At 40.0% G+C, this 14,973-nt stretch overlaps 1 protein-coding gene across 1 annotated transcript in view; it reads left to right on the top strand.

The window, feature by feature from the left end:
- The first annotated feature begins 236 nt into the window (after positions 1–236).
- Positions 237–14,973, top strand: part of adcyap1r1b (adenylate cyclase activating polypeptide 1b (pituitary) receptor type I) — a 31,715-nt gene continuing 16,978 nt past the window's right edge. The window contains exons 1-2 of the mRNA XM_035653666.1: positions 237–559; positions 11,068–11,206. Of these exons, the coding sequence (XP_035509559.1) occupies positions 11,150–11,206 (57 nt within the window). The 5' untranslated portion in view covers positions 237–559; positions 11,068–11,149. The remainder of the gene's footprint in view (positions 560–11,067; positions 11,207–14,973) is intronic.

The following is a 14,973-nucleotide window of genomic DNA, read 5'->3' as shown; positions in this document are numbered from 1 at the left end:
CCCTGCATGTTCCACCACATCTCATCCATATATCAGTTTTCTGTGTTGAATCTGCTGTGACTGGATTATTTATTCAAAGTAACGCGTTCATGTCTCACATCTATCATGCGAAATTGCATTTGTGCTTCCTCGCGCGCATGTGTGTGAGTGTTTGTGTGTGTACGAGATAGAGGGAGAGGGAGAGAGAGGGGGTTAGTTGAAATGCGCGGTGCATTCTTCTGTGGAGGGCGAAGCGAGCAGCCATCCGCAGGCGGCACAATTGCTCGAAATCTCCTCAGTGATAACTCAGCCCTTATCGCGCGCTGGGAGGAAATCTGAATTCATTTCCCCAAAAGACGACCGTGTCGCATTTTTGTGCCGGTTTCAGGACAAAAAGCCCCACAACATTTTGTCCGAACTGGAAGTTGTGTTTGCTGGAGCCACCGGGGAGCCTTGTACCTCCACAGTCCCGGGAGGGTTGATTCGTCCTCCTGCGGAGCGCACAGCATTTCATCCGCCAAGAGGATCCACCGGAGGATCCACACCGCGGGAGTTGCATTTGGAGAATATCGATGCAATGGTAAGATTTGGTAGAAACGGATGAATTGGAATTGTACTGTCTCGCATTAAACATCACGTTTTGTTGCACGAACGTTGACGTGCTGAAGGATGTTTGGGAGGAGAACAAGCATGCCGGGATCTTGCGGCATGTGTCGGCTGGTTGCTCAGTGAGGAGGTTCCTTCCAGTCTGCGCGCAGTTTGCACAATTACTGCACAAACGGACAGCTTTAAGCATTGAGGAGATTGCACACATGAGATTATTATAGGAACAATCTCAGTGATACACACAACATGCTCTCTGGTCATATAGGACGCCTATATTGTCTATATGCATGAGGAGGAGCAACCTTTTTTTAAGTCTGCTAGGCGGTCACTGAATAATAAGGAAGTGTGGTCTTGCTTAAAAATGATATTAGAGTAAATGCATTGTGCTTTTATGAAGATACCAGCTTCATTCTGTGTCTATATGTCATCCATACAGTCATGCATGCAGTGGATCCACATGCAGCAGGCCTGTCACATATTTGTTCTTGCAGGATTTAAATTACCCAATACTATTACATTTTGTTATAAGCATGTTTAAGGATGTGTGCTCTTGTATTCCTGAAAATATGAAATCCAGGCCTTGGGTATAAAAGCTGTGAGTGACCTTGTAATGAATCACAATTGCTGTTTTTCCTCTCTGCTGCTGGTGTTCAGGAGGGTTAAATTGACAGTAAAAAGCCGTCCTTATTCACTAATCTGCTCTGGGTGTTTGACAGACACCCCAGAAAAGGTGTGTAAAGGTGTTTGTGTGCCTACCTATACCTGCATGTTTGTGCTAACCCATATCTGTCTGTTGATTGCTGCAGATTGATTGATAAAAGGCCCATGCTGAGCTATTTGTTTACCTTTCTGAATGCTCAGCTGCTGCCTCATTCATAAAGAGTGATGAATGAGTGGCACATCCGCCCTGAATCCTAATTCGAGGTAAAACAGCTGCTAGGAGTGTGGTTTTGCAAAACAAAACAAAAAAAGACCCTTTGTGGGAGGTTTTTAAACCAACATCATCACATCTGTGACAGCGGTTTATCCAAAAAGACAACACTGCGTTTGCAGTCAAACAGTTTTTGTTTAAAAGTTCACATTCTGCACAATCAGGCAAGGATAGTGTTTGGATTTGCTTCCCTTATTGGAGACTAACACAACACGTCATGAAGATGCCGGCGCGGCTGAAACATTCGCAACATAAGGGCACAAGTATGAGGGAAGAGCTTTTCTGTCTCTCAGATCTCTGTGATGCTGACATTTAAATGGCCCCATTAGCCTTGTTGTGTTGGCTGGCCTGAGCGGCAGAGGAGGGAGAAAGTGAGGGAGGAGAGGACATTAGGCGTTGGGCCCAGTCTCAGCACGGCGACCTTGTAACACACCCAGTATCACGCATGAGCCGAATGTCATTTAATCACATTGAGGAGTGGACCGGTTGTGGTTGCTGATGCAAAAGGCTGCACATTATGAGGAGGAATTCCTTATTTCATCCTTTATGCTTCTGTCATGCGTCTTTTTTAAATGTGTATGACACATTTCAGTGACTGCATATTCTGTATCTGGAGTTCGTTTATGGTAAATGATGCTTATACTCATCAATCAAATGGACATTTTAAACACATTTATACCACATTCAGTCTCATATTTAGTATTTTTAGAAACTTCGCTAGAATTTAAATTAAAGTATGTTTAAAAAATGTTTGTAAAGATGGTCCCAGCAGCAGAGTTTAAGAGGTTGATTCACCCGTGTTGTTTCTTCAAATTGTCAGAGTTAATAAAAAAACACCTTATTTGATTTCATACATTTGTATTTGTATTCAGACTCACAAAGTTAATTGATTAAAAGAGGTCCAGCATGGCAAGAGAAATGAGCAGCCAGACCAAACCAAAATATGGTCCAAACTATTTATGTCTGACAAGTAAAATACTGTTTTCTTGCAGTAGTGACATAATTGTGTGCATGAAAACACATTGATATACTGAGCACAGCCTCATTTATTGCCTAATATTTAGGAGGATCTATTGGCAGAAATGGAATATAATATTCATAAGTATGTTTTAATGTATAATCACCTGGATATAGGAATCATTGTGGGTTTTTTTTACCTTAGAATGAGACATTTTTATCTAGAGAAGGAGCGGGTCTGCGATGTTTCTACAGTAGCCTAGAATGGACAAACAGGCTCTAGAAAGGGCTTTTTCACGAGTTACTTTCTCCTACATGCTTGGAAGAGGAAGGTGAGGCGTTGCAATCTGCAACCTTTAAAGATAAAATTTGGTTTTATACAACTTTGTCAGAATTCAGAGAGTTAATTACTGAGCTCTATGAATGTGCATCACTACAAAGAAGCTGAAGAAGAAGAATCATGAGCAGCCAGACGATCTAAGAATCCAAATCTTGTACAAAATGTTAAAAATAAATAATTAAAATACTCTTTTCTTGCAGTAGTGATATTATTATGTGCCTGGAAACATTAATATAATGAGCACAACCTCCTCTGTTGCTTAAGTTAACAACAACATCATCATTGCTCAGATAGGCCCAACATTTTGTATCAACGCTTCCTGAAAAATCCATTTAGGTTACAAAGGGAAACGATGGATAGGATTCAGCCACTGATATGCATGTGTAGCAGGATGTATATTAATGTTTGGGGTGGTGTATTATTGTGTTGTGGGAGATCAAAGTTCTCCACGGAGGCAAAGTTCCTGGGTCCATTTCATCTCTATGCTCATTTAAAATTGTCTTACATTAATAATGGCTGCATTCCATTTTGGTTTACCAGTGCCAGTGCGCTGATATTATGTATCCTGGCATGGACATGTACGTGGAACAGAGCCATCCTTATTGTTAACAATTACACCTTTGTGTAAATGTGTGTATGCAGTGAAGAAGGGCATTATTAAAGCTCACAGATTCAGTATTCCTCCCACTAATAATGCATTCATCTTCTCTTCTTCTCTTCTCTTCTCTTCATCTTCTTCTTGCACCTCACTGTGCCAGGATCGCACCAGTGCCAACAATCACCTGTGCATTTGCACTGGGAGTTGTGTTTGAATCAGCTGAACCTACATCTTTAGCTTGAAACTCCACTGTTGGTAGGACAACCTGCGTACAATGCTTCAAAGCAGGTTTGCAGCGATCTTTTCACCATCAAATGATGAATACAAAACACTTTCTACTTGTGGGAAGAAGGATTTTATGTAAAATAAATTCATCTCTATCTGAACTGGTACTTATGTCATGTTACAGTGGAGTGGGAACCTTTGTTACTCAGGAGCTTCATGCATCATTAAACACAAAGCTAACCTTTAAAAAATGGCGCTTACTCGCCTGCTTGACCAGATTTACCCACATTCAGAACAACAATATTGCTGGTCAGCGTGGTTGCAAAGTGGAAATGGACAGGATCATGGCCTGGTACAGCAGAACTGTTAAAGGGCACACATTTTATTGATTTGGCATAAAATCAAACTAAATGCCATGTTTTTGCATTTACATTCCTGATTATTGCATTGCAATCCCATTTCCTTTAGAAGGTCATTCAAAAATAAACCGGTTATGTTTGATCATTGACACGTAGGTTACAGCAGTCAGCTCTAAAGAACTACTTGGCCGGTTGGTGCTGGTGTTTAGCATCGTGGTGCAGCCATGCAGGAGACGACGCTGTCTCACTGATCACTGGGTCGCGTTGGGAACCAGAGCATTTACAGAGCATTCACAGAGCATTCACAGGACTGAAGCATCTTCAGCTGCACAGCTCCGTCACAACGCCCTGCCTCTGCTCCCTTTCTGTGTCACCTGCTCTGCATATAAGACCCTCTGTCCTCTAGTCCCTGCTTGCACTTGTTTTTCTAACCGTGCAAAAATAATTGGCAGCACGATGGTACAGTGGTTAGCACTGTCGCCTCACAGCGAGAGGGTTCCAGGTTTGACTTCCTCCCACATTTCAAGGGCATGCTGGTTAATTGGTAACTCTTAAATTGCCCCGTAGGTGTGAATGTGAGCGTGAATGGTTGTTTGTGTGTATGCGTCAGTCCTGTGATGAACTGGTGACCTGTCCAGTGCGTCCTTCGTCTCTCGCCTAATGTCAGCTGGAATTGGCTGGTTATAGATAATGGATAATAATTGAATTAACTTACATTGATTAACTTAATTTATTTCAATCTGCATTAGTCAATATTTGGCCACTATGAGCAGGAGAACCTCACAGAAAAAAATACACAGCGACCACATACCTGCTTATATGTTATATTAGTGTTGTTGGTCTGCCACCTGGTAGGTGACGTACAGGCCTTTTGTCAGAGAATAAAAGGGGGAGGATGAGAGTGGCTCAAACTCAAGCATGCACCAAGTAGTGAAATAAATGACTGAATGGTCCACAGAATGATCACTTGAATGTTACTTGTAATCCGTTATTACTATAGACCAGGGTTGGGAAGGTTACTTCAAAAGTGGAATCGAATACAATTCCTAATTACCTGTTAAAATGTAGTCAGTAATCCAAGCATCACAGTATTAAAGTAACATAACTTGATTACTTTCTGTTACTTTTAGATTATCTCAACACTGAATATGCAAATAAAGACAAATGAAAAGAAATATAAATAAGAAGTACTGATGAATGTGTATTTTATAAGACAACAGAACAATTTAACCTTTGGAATGAAATTGCAAAAATAGGGAAAGTCTTTTTTTTATATCCTGATTACTCAGTTACATACCCAAGCCTGCTATAGACTGTATAATTATTAATGGACATCTCTCTGGCGTCACCCATGTGTTTCTGACTCTGGCTGCAAATACGTGGAGAATTTAGCTGTAGAGACCAACATCATGCCTTGTTTTTCAAGTTTGTCATTTTAATATGGGGCCATATGGAGACTGACTCACTGCTGGAGCCAGCCTCTAGAGGCCATTAGAGGAACTGCAGTTTTTGTTTTGTTTGTTACGTAAATGTACTCGGTTATTGAATTCCTGGTTTGTTGTGCAGGGAACCAGGCCATAATGACCGCCTGGCTGCTCCTGTGTCTCTAGAGGATAATGACTGTTGTTTTTTTTAAACTATTCTCTTATTTTTGCTCCAAAGTGCCTTTGCCTTGGACTCATGACTACGCAGCAGCCCAGGGAATTGTGGGAAAAAACGGGACATAATGAGAGCGAGAAACCAGGACAGTTTTCATACTCTCTTCCTCCCACTCTCCCTCTCTCTATGTAATAAGTGCACCTCCCTCTCCCTCCCCAAAATAATGAAGACTAAGTCATGTCTGTGTATATTAATTCCTCCCATAATTCCTTGGGCTAAATATAGAGCCCGAGACTTGAGTGACTTACAGTGATATTCATTAGAAATTAGACGATTCAGTGCTGGATTAACACATTAAATGACGAGTCTTGAAGCAGCACAAATAAGAATATCTTCATGTTTCTTATTTTTGTCTGAGGAAAGAGACATTCAGTGTCCAGTATGAAGGGAAGAAGAGTTGGGGGTCTGTTAGTGAGCAGTGGGGGGATAAGCCAGTGAATGCCTTTACTCTCCAGGCCACAACAGCTGTCAAAGCCTGACCAGAACATATCCTGAGGGGACAAAACGGCTCCCAGTGTCCCACCAAAACAAACATGAAATGCACATCAAGCTGCATCCCTCTTCCTCTCCATCCTCCCTCTTTCTCTTCTCTCTCCTTCCACATTCTTTTTATGTCTTTGTCTCCCTAATGATGCGTCTCATCTTAGAGTTTTCAAAGCTTTCCTCCCGTCAGAGCAGCGGCGCTATAGGTGAGTGATCATTAAGAGAGCCTCGCTCCTCCATTCCCGCTTATTCCTGAGAGAAGTAATTCCTCTTCTCCCGAGAGGAATCGTTTCTCTTAGCACAAACACCCACACACATTCTTAAGGAAGCCACTAATCCTTCAGCCGCTGCATTTTTCTACTTTTCCTCCTTTGTTTATCTTCCCCCTCATGGGTGTGACTTTAAGTATTTATTAGCGCTAACGTCAACCTAAAGAAAAGACCAGCGTGTGAAATGTGTGTATGTTTGGTTTGGAGAGTGAACCAACTTGTGTGTGTTTCTTTAATTATGTGTGTGCTCTTCAGACGGAGCATCAAACATTACACACACTCAGGCTGACAGTGTTGAACATGAAAGCCGCTGAGACTCATTAAGCCACTGATTACAGCTTGGGGAGGAGAGTCCTGAGCAGCTGCTGCGCTCAAACACACACACACACACACACACTTCCTGAAGTTTTTTTTTAATTTGTGGCTAACTGTAAACACTCTGTGTATAACCTTGTGTATTATTATGGATCACTTCTGGTTTAAAACTATAATGTTGATATTATCTAGAGTCTTGGAGCACTGTGGGTGGGACTGTCCTCAGTTACACCTGTACCCAATAAAAAACTCAAAATGTGCTTTTCTTAAAGCTATGGTAGGTAACGCTGGAGAAACTAACAAGAGACGGCTAGATTTTGAATCATGGATGTATAGAGAGAACTGGATACAGCGTTGGTTGAGCTTCATTTATTCCTATGAAAGCTGCTCAGTAGCACATGAAGACAAAAAAGCCACTTCCCGCTGTACAGAAATTACCTGGATGAATACAAACTGCGGCCCACAGCTGCCCCATAGAGCAGGCACACCAGAGACTTCCTGTTAGCCCTCCGCTAACTTTAATGATTTAATTGTGTGTTGGACTGTTCCTGACTTAAGATTTTCCTAGTCAACTGGATACAATTATGATTGTAATTATGTCATTTCGCGAGGGTTGTGATGGTAAATAAAAAACAGATCCACCGTTTTACAGCTGCTTCTTTCACAATGAACCTTACCGGAAAAAGTATTTTTGAACAAGTGTGCATCACGTGATGGATGCCATTGCTGTAATGACACAGTGGCTTCAAAGCCTGACACTTTTCCTGGTGGCTGGTTTTGAAAGTGTCCAATCAAAAAAGTCGCATCCCCTCCCTAAAGTACCAAAACCAACTGATACGCAGTGAACCTGAGACTTTCAGTCCCATGGGGGCCCCTGGGCGGTTTCCTGGTTGGTAAACAAGCCTCAAATTTGTTGAAATAAAATCCAGGAGAAAGTCTGTATCTCATATAAATATTGTAAATTGGCTGTTTATCCTATTCCTTAAATAACACTCCAATCTCCTCCATTAATTTGTATCACTGTGAGCGTATAAAGCAATAAACAGCATTTGATGAGTTTGCCTAAAGGCGCTCGAGTGTGGGAGGTGTCGGTGGTTCCAGGCTGCCTTTTTGGAGTATGGTCACACTATCTCTGCAAATATACGCTCCATCTCCCATTCACTTATTGAAGCCAGTATAACAAACAGAGCAGCGTGTTAAACATTCTTCTTTTTCTCTTGGTGAAGTGCACTAGTACTCAAAGTTTGCTTGGAATTTGAATGTCTTCACAAATTTATTTTTAGGTTCCTGACATTTGAACTGACGACTGACTATTTTTTATGAATATGTCATATTATTTATATTTTAATGCATAACAATAACAGTACAGAGCAATAGATAAACTGTTTGTATAAAACAAGTGATTTTGATTCATTTTGAGCAGATTACTAATATTGCATGAGAGATGGAGCGTTTTATACATTTCTGTGTCTGTACTATGTACTTTATATTCTATTTTTAACCATTTTAACTACTTAAAAGGCCTATTTTTAGACAAATTCAGTTTTTAATTTTATCTGATGCATGGCCATTGTTCTATTAGCTCTTTGGCTGTTTTAACTGCGTACGTTTCTAATGCAGGATGAGGCTGTTTAGTCGTGACTAGTGAAGGCTCTGAGAATATAGCTCGTGTTTAGGTCTTCAAAGTTTAACTTTAAAAATGTATTTAGTTTTCTTTACAGAAATGAAGAAATTCATTCTAGACATTTATTACATGTACCAATATCACTAAAGGAGGTAGAGAAATAGCTAAACCTCTGACACAGAGCAACAGAGAGCAGGAGAGAGCAATCGCTAACCACTAAGCTTAAGCACTGTAGCTGCCAGGACTGAATAGCATGTAAACCACTGTGGGATTAGGGACAAAGCTATGAGAGCTTGAGCAGAACTAGTCTAAGTTTAAATGAATAGTTGGCAATTATCTGATGTAAAGGAGAATATTACACAATTAACTGGGTTGAGCTAGAGCAGTAAAAATGCGAGCACCTATAAGCACTCAAACAGAAAGGACACACTGACTGCAGCACATCAGAGGGGTCACGTCTTTTATGTTATGTATTGGTTTATGAACATAATGTGGAAAAATCAATAATCAAATAGATCAAATAATGATTGGGATTTGGGATTTTTTTAGAATGAATAATCAATGTTTTGGGTCTTTTTTGGACAGTTTACATTTAGAATTGTGAAACCCAGAGAATTGCAATTTGGATTCAAAATTGATGATTTTATAGTTTGTAGGTTTCGCCTGCAGCATGAAACTACCTCAGAGGATGCGCTCTCTCCAAGGAACTTCGAGTTCCAGTTTCATGAGAAAGTGTTTCACATATAGCTCCGCTTCCTCTTTGTTATCCTTCTTTCTGTGAACGTTCACTCACTGAGACGACTCCAACAGTGGCAGTGTGAGATACCATCAGAGTCTTGGTGGTTTGTAACATTAAGTGGGAAAGAAATGAATTAAAGGCAGTTTGTGCTCGAGCACTCACCATGAAAGCTTTTCTATGGAAGAGCATCAGCAGCTATTATGGTGGCCTTGGCAAAGCTGCGGTCTCCCATTCATGTTGTGTCTTGTTTTGTTATTTTTCTGTTTTGTGTGTGTGTGTGTGTGTGTGTTCTTCTGTGACTTATTCTAGCAAAATATGTGTTAGCATGATGCTGTAATGCATTAATATTCAGCATGGGGGGACTCAAAATGTGTGTGTTTCCACAGTTAAAATACTGACACTTGGGCTGGATTCAAATTTGATCATCGACAAACGGAGGCACATTATGAAATCTAAGGGTTTCTATTTACAGTAGAGCAGAAGAAGGAGCAGAAGGAGGTTCCAGGTCCACGTGGTTCAGTTCTGATCCAAACTCAGCAGCTCTCTCAGCTGTTGCTCCTGACAACGGGAGAAGGAGGAGGAGGAGCTCGTTGCTGGCCGGGTTTTTTTGGTGGAGTAGGAATGCCAAGCTGCCAAGCTCTCCCCTGTGGGACGAGGCCCGAGCGCTCAGTCCTGCTACTTGGCTTAACTCAAGCGAACCCTCCGGGGCTGTAGCCATGAGGACACACAGATACATGAACATGGGCTCGTTTGCAGACACGCAACGTGACAGGCTTGTGTTCACATACAGTTTGAAAAGCCAATCATTTGATAGGCAGGCAGTGTCTTTGTAATAGCAGCCTACAGTAGTTATGTATGAAAATGAAGTAAAAGACATTAATGGAGTGTTTTCAAACTGCATTTCAGTGTAAACTCAAAGGATAAATCTGGATGGGGAAAGTAGAAAAAGCAATGCTTGTCTGTCCCTCATTACCACCACTGAGGTGCCCTTGAGCAACCTTAAAGGTCCAGTCTATAACATTTAGAAGGATCTATTGGCAGAAATGTAATATATTATTCATAGCTATGTTTTCATTAGTGTGTAGTCACCTGAATATAGGAATTGTGTTTTCATTACTTAGAATGAGCCATTTTTATCTACAGACGGTGCATAGAACACATTTCTACAGCAGCCCAGAACTGACAAACAAACATTGGCTCTAGATTGAGCCTTTTTTGCGAGTTTTGCAGCCACCGTAGTTTCTCCTTTAAGCTTGGAACAGTAGGGTGAAACGAGGGGGTTGTAATTTGCAACTACACAGCTAGATCTCACTGAATCCTACCACACTGGTCCTTTAAGAAAATAGTGCTCTAAATAGCGCCTTTGCTTGTTTCGCTGCCACCATAGTTCCTCCTACAGACTTCACAGCTTGTCATTCCCAGGTAATCAAATACAGATGCGAGCAGTATTCAGTTAGTTGCAATCTGCAACCTCATAGCTAGATGCCACTAAATCCTACAGACTGGTTCCTTTAACCCCCGAATGCTCCAGCTGCCAGCAGATCAGACTGTGGTTGCACTGGGCAGCATCCATAAATGTGTGTAACTGTGTGAATATGATCAGGGTGTTCCTCTAAAAGAAAGACTTCCTCTCAGTGAAACCCTCCTGAATAAATAAAGGTTAAAAAAAAGAACAAACAGCAACAAGCAATGTTGATCCAGGAATTTTAAAAAGAAGACTGTGAGAAAGGGCATGTTTTGTTAACATTTAAACCTTATTTCTCATGCAGTTAGCGCACATGTTCCATGATTGTCAGATATTTACTTTGAGGATCCAAATGGAGTTTAATGGAGATTTTCTAAACATTTTCTATCGTTAAGACTTCTGAGTGCTTTCCCGTTTGGATTTGCTCTGCAGAGATATATACACTTAAAGAGAGCTTATATAAAAGATACTCTGTAATGTCATTTCGCTGATGGTCTCTTAATGTTGTGTTTTTCTAGATCCCAAGGTGAGCTGAGGTCCTGTTGTGTCCGTCTGTGAGAGCTGAGTATTCAGAGGAAACTCCTGACTGAGAAACACAAAATGTCTGCTGCTAATATCAGCCCGCTGATCCTCGCCATCCTCCTCCTCGCACCCTCAGTAAGCTGATTTAAATTCTTTATTCTTTTTGTTCGTGTATCTTAAAGGAGAAAATCTGTGCGTTTGAATGAGCATGCTTGTGTATGTGCAGCTAAAACGATTTACATGCAAACAGATTTAGCAACAGGTGAACAGCTGAACATGAATATATTTAGCAAACACGGGTTGAGGCCTCATTTTCATGCACTCACACAGTCATTCACGTAGTTAAAGTAACCATATGGAGTGTCTGCATCAATAATTCATTGATCGGTGTGTGGCAGAGCGATGGATAAAGATGCATTCTCATCATTTATTCATTGTTCATTCAACATTATTCCTGTCTGTTAAATCTGTGAGGAAGAATCCTTCTTTGAAATTGATGCCATAAATTAAAAGATACTTGATTGTTGAGTCTCAATCCCAGTTCGTCAAATACTGGTTGTTTTCTTTCAGGCCCTGTGGATTCTTGCAAATGCCATCAGGTGCGCTAGGAGAAGCCTGAAGAACCTGATTATTTACTTTCTTACATACCGAATCCTGTCAGTGTAGTGAACATTTGAACAAATATGACAAAAAGTTGTTTTAATAAAAGCTAAACGCGCAGTGGTCACTACAGTGGATAGCTATTCAAAAGCAGTTTTCTTGTAGAAGCATTGTTTTTAATAGTATAGTTGCACGGCAGCCACCACAGTGGAAGCTTGTCATCCCATATACTGCCACCCACTGGCCATCTGTTGTAAGTGCAACAAAAATGTCTGAAGAACAAGATGGCTGACAGAATCATTTTATAGTAGGAGGAGCCTTGAAAAAATTGGGAACATGAAGTGACAATTAAGAGTAATAAAGTTGTTAAAATTCATAAGCACTGATTATATGTCCAGAGGAAATTACGATTAATTGGATTCATCGCTGGCTACTATTTCTACTACAATTCATACTACCATATTGAAAATGCTTCCTGCAGTAACTTGAAGTTTTAAAAAAAAAAACAACAATATTTTGTACAAATGATTTAACATTGAACATGCATTAAAACAATGATTATTTTATATATATTTACATTAAAAATATAATTTATTAATTGGTTTTTAATATACAGTTTAAAACTCAAACACATGAAGGCAAATGTGGCAAAAACATCATATTGTGATTATTTTGACGGATGTGATATGATTCATGATTTTCGTGATTTTTCTGACAAATTCGGTGTTTTCTTCTCATTGATGTATTAGCTCTTTGGTTGGAACTTTTCTAAGAGTGAAGGCTCTGTGAATATAGCTTGTGTTTCCTGTTTATATGCTAAATAATAGTCTATACTTTAAAAATAACTATTTCTTTTAGTTTTCTCTGTTGAAATCAAGAGGTCTCCGTGACCGCCAGAGAAGCTTTGGTGACTCCTAATAGGGGTCCCAACCCCTAAGTTGGGAACCACTGCTGTAGTCGATAAATTGCATATGTTAGCATCCAAAATTGCATTATATTTAAGTATCTGTGAACACTAAGCATGATATAATGCAGTAAAGCAGCTGGATGAGCTTTAAATATTGTATGACACAGGCACACCCTCAGTCATGTACATGAGCTGTGAGGCCGATCATGCTGGGTGAACACAGTTTGACCTAATTAGATATAGTGAAGTGATTTAAGGCAGACAGATACGCTATAATTAGTCACAGGAGGTTACACAGCAGAGAAATAAACACAGAAGCACAGAAACTGTTCTTTAAACTTTCCAAGACTCACACAGTGTGTTTGGCTTCCATCCTTTCAGCAACCCTGTGGCCTCCGAATTTAGTTCATGTGTGTTTAATCTGCTTTATGTTCACTGGCAGCATTCAGTGCCAAAGAATGAAGTCAAACAGCGAGGATGTGGGGTCAGGAGAGTGGATGCGTACATTGAGTTCAGGTTTAAATCACATCTCATGCTGCAAGATGATGTTTTTAATATCAACACTTGTAGTCGTTAATTATATGATCTAGTTTGTTTTAATATTAAACCATGACCCATGTGTTTCTTTAGCCTGAAACACTTCCACAGGTGTTTCCACTTATTTTTCCTGATCTGACCTTTTCTCATCTCTGTGGGCGTGTACGGACTGTGTGTGATTGACATCTCTGTTAGATTTGCTGTACCTGTTGAGGCAGTGTATTGGGAGTTTACTGACCTGATGTCATTTTTCAGCGCAGCTCCACACAAGTTTACCACGAGCAGAGGTCTAATCAGGTGGACTAACCTGTGTGACCGTTTAATTGAGTGGTTCTACTTTACTGACCTTTAATGTACCTCAGTCATGCTTTAGCTTCCACGTTCTGTCTGATCTGTTGGTAAATCTTTGTTCAGGTGTACTTATAGTTAAGTTTTCTTCTATTTTGACAGTTTCAACCACAACATTTTCTGTTATCAGAAGTGTCTGTGGTGTATGGGTTTTTGTATTCACTGGTACTGCACAGCTCTGTAATCAGCAGTTGGACTTTACACATCATCACTCACAGATTAATTCAGAGAAGTAAGAAGAAAAGCACATGGGCTTACAAACGCTCGGCCCTCTTTCAGCTTTCAATGAACGGTGCTCTTTCAGCTTGTTCATTCAGAACTTAAGTACACAAATATTATAATTAGGGGCGTCTGTGTGGCAGAGGCAGAGCAGGTCGTCCCCTAATCAGAAGGTTGTTGGTTCAATCCCCGGCTCCTGGTGCCACATGTCGAAGTATCCTTGAGCAAGATACTGAACCCCAAATTGCTTCCGATGCCGTGCATCGGTGTGTGAATGTGTATGAATGAGTTAATTTGTGTTCGATGGACTTTGCCATCACTGGGTGAATGTGTGTGAAAGGGCGAATGTGGCGCTTTGAGCGGTCAGAAGACTAGAAAGGTGCTATACAAGTACAGGTCCATTTACCATTTAAGGGATATGAATAATTTCAAGATACTTAAAATAATTACATCACAATAAGCAAAAATATCAATGTAGGCACTGGCGGACCATTTCTATTGCAGGGTTAGTGAAGTGTGAAGGTACACTGAAAGTTCCAGCTGAATTAATAATAATAATAATAACAATAATAATAATAATAATAATAGAAGATAAATCTATTTTAATTATTACCTTTAACATTTAAAACTGCTATCTCACCTGGAAGAATGTGATCAATTTTAGGGCATACACAATAATAATTATAAAAATGAATATATATACATGTATTTTATATAGCACCAACCCAGTATTGTGTTGTTGCAACAACACAACCCAGTTATTATTTTTAGTGTGTATTATTCTTGTAAGAGGAAGAGATACATCCTATTAATTTAAGACAAAAGCTACCTTCATTCAAAACAGCAGGATGACAAGAACTAATAACTAGGCATTAAGAATCTTCATGATTTTCTCTCTTTATAAAGATCCAGAGTGTGACATTTAAAAGGATCTATCTTGTAAAGCTAAGCTGTAGTCAAATGGTCACAATATGCAACTTCACTGCTAGATGCCAATAAATCCTACACACTGGTCCTTTAAGGAAACTTTATTTCAACCATCCTGAACAACAAAAGGTTACCAAAATACATTGGCTTTTTTACAATGGCAGTGATAAGTTCATAAAACCTACCTATTGATATTGATATTTATAGATGAATAAATTATCGATCTAATCTAACCTATTGGTTGTAACAGGTATTACACATTGATGAGATGACCCAGTGTTTGGTTTGACAGTGTGTGACGGCTACAGTGTATCGGGTGTTTAACCACCTACCCAGCACAGAAAGTTGAGATGTATCAGCATAG

The sequence above is a fragment of the Morone saxatilis genome, unplaced genomic scaffold (assembly GCF_004916995.1).
Source record: "Morone saxatilis isolate NCDOM2014 unplaced genomic scaffold, NCSU_SB_2.0 Contig12, whole genome shotgun sequence".
Classification (NCBI taxonomy): Eukaryota; Metazoa; Chordata; class Actinopteri; family Moronidae; genus Morone; species Morone saxatilis.
Note: the sequence above shows the minus strand (reverse complement) of the source record. Positions and strands in the feature narration are given on the sequence as shown.